The sequence below is a fragment of the Haliotis rubra genome, unplaced genomic scaffold (assembly GCF_003918875.1).
Source record: "Haliotis rubra isolate DU_JTF1 unplaced genomic scaffold, ASM391887v1 Scf2601, whole genome shotgun sequence".
NCBI lineage: Eukaryota > Metazoa > Mollusca > Gastropoda > Lepetellida > Haliotidae > Haliotis > Haliotis rubra.
Genome location: NW_025766672.1, coordinates 8,425 through 15,140, shown reverse-complemented (window position 1 = coordinate 15,140; position 6,716 = coordinate 8,425). Strand labels below are relative to the sequence as shown.

At 40.7% G+C, this 6,716-nt stretch overlaps 1 protein-coding gene across 1 annotated transcript; it reads left to right on the top strand.

Annotated features, from left to right (window-relative positions):
* Positions 1 to 1,928: 1,928 nt before the first annotated feature.
* Positions 1,929 to 4,385, top strand: LOC124280137 (monocarboxylate transporter 12-like). Its single transcript, XM_046716027.1, has 3 exons — positions 1,929 to 2,340; positions 3,354 to 3,404; positions 4,315 to 4,385. Exons 1-3 carry the CDS (start codon positions 1,929 to 1,931, stop codon positions 4,383 to 4,385), a joined length of 534 nt encoding a protein of 177 aa, XP_046571983.1.
* The last annotated feature ends 2,331 nt before the right edge of the window (positions 4,386 to 6,716 follow it).

Here is a 6,716-nt window from a genome sequence, read left to right as displayed (position 1 = left end):
GTTGGAGACTGGTTGGTCTGTCTCACAGTCCCTGAACCACATTATTTTCCCTACTACCAAGCCTCCCTGCAATGCCAATTAAACCCTAAATGAAGCAAGTCTAGATTTCAGGTTTTGAATCTCCATCTCACTGAGGCTCATTTTCAATTTAAATGTGTTAAATATATTATATTCCCAACATTATAGTATGTGTTACTATCCGAACTGTATATTCAGAGACTATTGTTAGTCTAGGAGAATAATATGCTGCTTGCAGTGATAAGGGAAACCTTCAAAATATATCGACACAAGAAGCGAAGTAACAGTTTGAATTGCCTTTCAAACTATATCACTGTTAAATGTTTTCTTATTTATCACATCTAAAATTAAAGCAAAAAATCACTATAAACACGTGTTTTCGAAGCCAATGCTTGCTGTTCAACGCGGCTGCGCATACCGTAAAGACCCGGGAAGATCGTCTTCAGCAACGCATGCTTGTCGTTAATGGCGTCACACGGGATCTTCAGTAACCCACGTTTGTAAGACTGACTGACTGAGTTTAGTTTTACGCCGCTTTTAGCAATATTCCAGCAATATCACGGCGGGGGACACCAGAAATGGGCTTAACACATTGTGCCCATGTGGGGAATCGAACCCGGGTCTTCGGCGTGACGAGCCAACGCTTTAACCACTAGGCTACCCCACCGCCCCCACGTTTGTAAGAGGCTACTAAAGGGACCGGGTGATCAGGTTCGCTGACTTGGTTGGTACATGTCCTATGTCCCAAGTGCGTAGATCGATAAGTCAATCACTTGATTGTCTGGTTCAAACTCGATATGCAGCGTTAAACAAATCCAAACGAAACTTTAAGGAAGTATAACTCAAAACAACACGTTTAATAATGATTCCTCCCCTATTGCGCGGTCCGAAAATATTTGTGCATTTCAGGGCCGGCCGCAAGCTTTGTTATCAGCATGTTCAGCTGCCGGGTGTGTGTGGTGCTGTCTGGTGTCACGTGTCTGATCGGGTTCTCCCTCAGCAGTGTCGTCACCGACATACGACTACTGTTTCTAACCTACGGTTTCTTGGCAGGTAACTTCCGTTGTCCTGGCATGTCACATTTGTGAATTTCCCATCACGTATTAAACATGGTGGTTATATTTAATGACGTCTATGCCCAATGTTTCAGCCTTTTCTCTGCATGTAACATCTTAAATATTTAAAACAATGTTCGCTTACTTCACGGTTTTATTTTTTGTAACTATGACGTTTTAGACAGGCGAGGTGGGATGTATGATTCATTAATATTGCCACACATCCTGGAATCAGGGAATTTTATTTCAGACAAAACGCTGGTGCTTATCATTATCCATTTACATTCATGTACATATAACCTCAATTCTTTGTTAATATGATAGTTCGATAATAGTATGAACAGCTGCACAAACCTACACAATCCCTTTCAGATCATGGTATTATAGAGCTAGGGCGTCAGTCTTGAAGCTAAATCTGCTCCGCAAATTATTCTTCACAGTGAAAGGTGCTATCTCGAATATTTGTTTCCTCAGGTTTTGGTCGTGGCCTGACATATACTGGTTCGCTGGTGATTCTAGGGTACTATTTCCTAAAGACAACAGCCTGGTGACAGGGCTATGCACCACCGGCGTCGGTCTCGGATGTTTGTCCACCCAAGATTGACACAAGCCCTTTTGACTTCTATGGTCTGGAGGGTTTCCTTCAGATTAATTGGAGCCATATCATTCCAGACCTGTGTCTTTGGCTTCCTCATGAGACCATCAAAATTCGAGCGGGAGAAACAGCTTATTGAGAAGCGGAGGAGGGAAGAGGAAAACCCAGAAACTCAAAACCGTTTCTTGAACTTTTGGAATACCTTTGTCACTGTGGTGATAAAGAATTTTTCCTTTACTTTAATTGTCCTCGGTACGATAATGTTTTCTATCGGGTTTTCAGCGGTCGTTGTTCTTCTGCCTGATTTCTACTACAAGAATGGAGCCACTAAACAGGAGGCAGCAATGGCCGCCTCGCTCACAGGGCTGGGGGGGTTCTTTTCCCGAACGCTTGTTGGAATCGGCTCAAATGATGCCAATATTGGCAAGATGGTCTTTTTCTCAGGCACCAATGGAATAATAGGAACCTTGACATTCTTTATGCCGATATTTGTCAAGACTTTGACAGGTCGATACATCTATGCGTTTCTGTTCGGAACCTACGTTGGCAGTGTCCTGACCCTCCTGACTCCGATGACAATGGACAGTGTAGGCGTCGACAACCTCGCGTTTGGCGTCGGACTCATTATGTTCTTCACCGGGGCTGGATGTCTTGTGGGGCCACCCATTGCAGGTAATTGTTTTACAAAACTTCTTGGTGAGTAAACTGTTCATGGGCCTGAATAAACTGAATAAGCATAATGGCCGAAGCTGAGATAGCAGAAACTGTTTTCGCGATTAAAATATGAATGATAATACTTTTTGCATTAAAGAATGGGGTACATGTTTTTAATGACTTTATCTTTAACCCGGTCAGTTATTGCAATAATAGTATTCTACTTAAAGGCTGAGTGCCTGTTTACCCATGTCCTTTGAACGGCAACATCTGGACAATAATGCTGTTTCTCTGTCTATATCACTTGTGATGAATACGGGTCGGACATATGCTGAATACTGTGACAAAGAGTGCGTTTAGGCGCATGCCTAAAGGTAACCAGTAAGTAATTTTAGGAACCAATTACAGTTTCATAACATTCCAAGAATACAGTGGAAACTCCCCGAATCGAACTCAATTAACACGGTGTAATCCCATTTGTAACTACTCGTGTCATTCCGGCAAGCCGGATGGCGTAGGTCACGGAAAGAGGCGAGTAGTTACGAATGGGTGTAATCCTTGAAAGCAATCAGTCATACTCTGGTCTAAAGTCAGTTACTTTCGCGGAGACCTATTTCAAGGAGACAAGCAAAGCCATCTGCATACTCAAAGGACATAGGATGTGCAAAAATATTAAACTGAAACTCATCTGAAGGCATGCCGACATTAAAGAGAAGAATGATTCGTGTATAGTTGTAAAGAACAATTGAATAGCAAGCCTTGAAGATTATGTGACTTCGTCCAACGGGAGCATAACATTTCTCTGTTGTTAACGAATTAATTACCCCAGATAGGCCTCATATTGAATATTCATTGCATTCAGTAATATTTATATTCTTTTCTGAATTATGTATTTTGGAGATATTATAAATGTTTAAATCAACAGAGAAAATTCTAAACGTCCTTTTGTTAATTAATGTACAAGTTTAATAATATAATATTGATGCACATTTGTTTTGATTATACTGTATACAACAATTGTGATTTTCCAGTCGCTATATGGAAGGCCAGTGGGGACTACGTCACAGCATTCCTGTTCGCAGGTATGTCCAGGTGTATTCCAATGAAGGTATAAGTAATTGTCTAAACATATCGCATCATGATCAAAAAGTACAAACAATGGGCACATTTCTTTGACCTAATGTGGGCAAAGTATCCTGAAAAACAAATCCTGTCGAAACAAATTCTTCTTTTCTGATCTTGATGTGAACGTTCCCTTTACAATGTTTAAAATTTAAACTAAGATAAGATAATACTTTATTACCCAAGTAGAAATTGGCAACAAAGCAAAGCATCAGCACATACAAGTTTTAGCATTTAGAGTGAGTTTTGTTTTAGCAGTATTCCAGCAATATCACGGCGGGGACAATTCAGAAATGGGCTTCACACATTGTACCTTCGTGGGGAATCGAACCCGGGTCTTCGACGTGACGAGCGAACGCTTTGACCACAATGCTACCCAACCGCCCCTTTTAGCATTTAGAAGTAATACACATTGGGGGAGAATTTATGGACGCCAACTTCTGTAGGGGACACGACGTTCCAGAGTATATTCTCCGCACATACATCAGGTGAAGAAAACTAGGAAGCAGAAAAGAATCCGCAATTACATCAACCGAAACATTGTTTTCTTTTCCTCGTCTTGATATGAACGTTCTCATTACAAATGTTACGATCAAGGAATCTATAGTTTGAGGTGTACTGCAGAATATTTATCCAATAGAGTGATTCAGTATAGTTTTACGCCGCTTTAAGCAATATTCCAGCAATATCACGGCGGGGAAACACTGGTGAAATGGGCTTCACATTATTGTCCCGTGGGAATCGAACCCGAGCCTCGGCGTGACGACCGAATGCTTTTAACCACAAGGCTACCCCACCGCCCCTTTATTCAATAGAGTACTTATCCATCCGGAATGTTGATATGCGTACAATTACATTCTCCCATTTCAGGTATTGTGTTCTCAGCAGCAACTCTCTGTGGGTTCCTGTCCGAGCTGTGCAAGAGGAAACCCTACTCCTAGCACTGAAAGTATCACTGAAAGTACGCTGACCATCATCTCGCGACCTCGAGAGGAGCAAACTGTTGAACGGTTCTGAGTGCATGAATGATCAACGAATACAATAACTTGCCGTTTAGAAAGTGGTCAAAATGTAACAAGTGTTATATTTAGGATGACACTTTCTTTGTAAAGTACAGATTCTAGTACTTATGTTGGGTTGAGTTCCCTCCGTGATTCGAACCCACACCCTCAGAGTCAGGCAATAACATGGATGCCGCGGCGGCTGAGCGGGTTAAGCGTCTGACTTTGTGTACTGGGGGTTAGGTGTCATCCTAAATATAAAACTTGTTACTAGAATCTGCATATGGTACATGAATGATCGGTATAATGAGGAGGGAGTAAATACGGAATAGGAATCAGTTAAGTAGATAAGTGGGAAAATGTTACAGGAAGGAATGCTGTAGGCATAAGTACGAGACCACACTATGGGATTTATGGGGCAGGAATATATGCCAGGGTGAGTGATGTAATGTACAGAAAGGTAATACATTAACTTCTTGAGGTTTCCTCTGGAAGACGGGTACATGGCTAATGCATTAAGGACAGAGTATTAATTCCATGGCTGACATTCTAGGAGTTGTTGGGTGTAAAAATAGATCGCAACATATGGGTTACAGCGACGTGCTAAAATGCTGAAATATCGCTTAATCCTACTCAAACAAAGAGCAAGTAAAAGTACAACGGCATGCATACTTGAAAGATTCACCTCGGTCACCAAAATGTTCTTTTATATCCAATAACATTAAGCTATTTAAAGGTCTAATATTTATCGGGAGGTGAGGAGAAAGTTGGTTCCTAAATGGCAAAAGGCACCACTTCATGGTTAGATATTTTTATACCTTGTGTGTAACATATGATCAAGAAAAACAGTACTTGTGTGCGTTCTTTCAATGCTCTTGGTATATATTCAGAAACATTGGGGTGGGGTAAAGTTGTTGTTTTGTTGTAACGGCTTTTCTGATTGGCTACTGTGAGAAGCCGGAGCCAGACAAGGAGGTAATACAATGATCGGGCCGACCCATAGATGCATCCAGGGATTATCGAGGATGGTGTTAATATGGATAGTGAATAACTGCCTATTCCTCTCCATGGCTTAATTGTTTATAGTCCTAATTTGTCCGTGGTGTTATGCTGATGTACTTCATCATTATGTACATACTAGTTATGTTAAAAACACCATAAACGGAAATAAGGCAGTATATATATTTACATCAGAGACGAAGCGAGAAGTAACATTCCATTTGTATATGTTTATGAAAGGAGGATATCATACATGTACTTGTTAATTTCATTACTTCCACCAATAATCCCTGAAATATTACACAGTGGCTAGTTTTATTACAAGACTTGGTGTATCTTAACAAATAGATGGTGTAGTTGTGGTTTAGTATTGATGTAATCCACAATATATTCAATATATTTCTCGTTATACAGAGAGAACACAATAGATGTGTCATCACATATGATTTTGTTTTTGTGACTCCTAAGCGCACTGCCACAAGAGGATGCATTGAGTTGTGGTGATGTGCAATGCGTCACAATGTGATCTGTGGCCTTCAAAATACTTGAGAGGCGGACCCTAGTCTTTTTATTATTTCGGAGACAGGTCCTACGTCGATTTAACAGGAGGACTCGACTTTCTTAAGTATAATCAGGCGCGGACCTTATATCTCTTGAATACGTTGAGAGGTGAACACTATGTCTATTGAATATAATCAGTGGCGGACCCTATCTCCATTGAATACAATGAGGTAGACCCTATGTCTATTGAGTACAATCAGATGTGTACCCTATGTCTATTGAATACAATCAGAGGTTACCCTACATCTATGTCTATTAAATACAATCAGAGGTGGGTCCTATGTCTATCGAATAAAGAGATGGACCCTATTTCTACTGAATACAATCAGAGGCGGACCCTACTCTTTTGATTATTTCTAAGTTACGACCTAAATCTATTGAATACAATCAGAGGCGTACCTAACATCTATGTCTATAAAATACAATCAGAGGTGGGTCCTATGTCGACTGAATATAATCAGAGGTGGGCCCTATGTCTATTGAATAGAATCAGTGGTGGACACTATGTCTATTGAATACAATCAGAGGTGGACCCTATGTCTGTTGAATACAATCAGTGGTGGACCCTATGTCTATTGAATAGAATCGGTGGTGGACCCTATGTCTATTGAATAGAATCGGTGGTGGACCCTATGTCTATTGAATAAAATCGGGGTTGGACCCTATGTCTATTAAATAGAATCAGAGATGGACCCTATGTCTATTGAATAC

Bases quoted from the DNA above. Each gene is read 5' to 3' on its own strand.
- LOC124280137 (XM_046716027.1), top strand. From the start codon at position 1,929: ATGTTTTCTATCGGGTTTTCAGCGGTCGTTGTTCTTCTGCCTGATTTC. The intron at 2,341-3,353 runs GTAATTGTTTTA...GTGATTTTCCAG, and splicing joins TGTGGGGCCACCCATTGCAG to TCGCTATATGGAAGGCCAGT. The intron at 3,405-4,314 runs GTATGTCCAGGT...CTCCCATTTCAG, and splicing joins CACAGCATTCCTGTTCGCAG to GTATTGTGTTCTCAGCAGCA.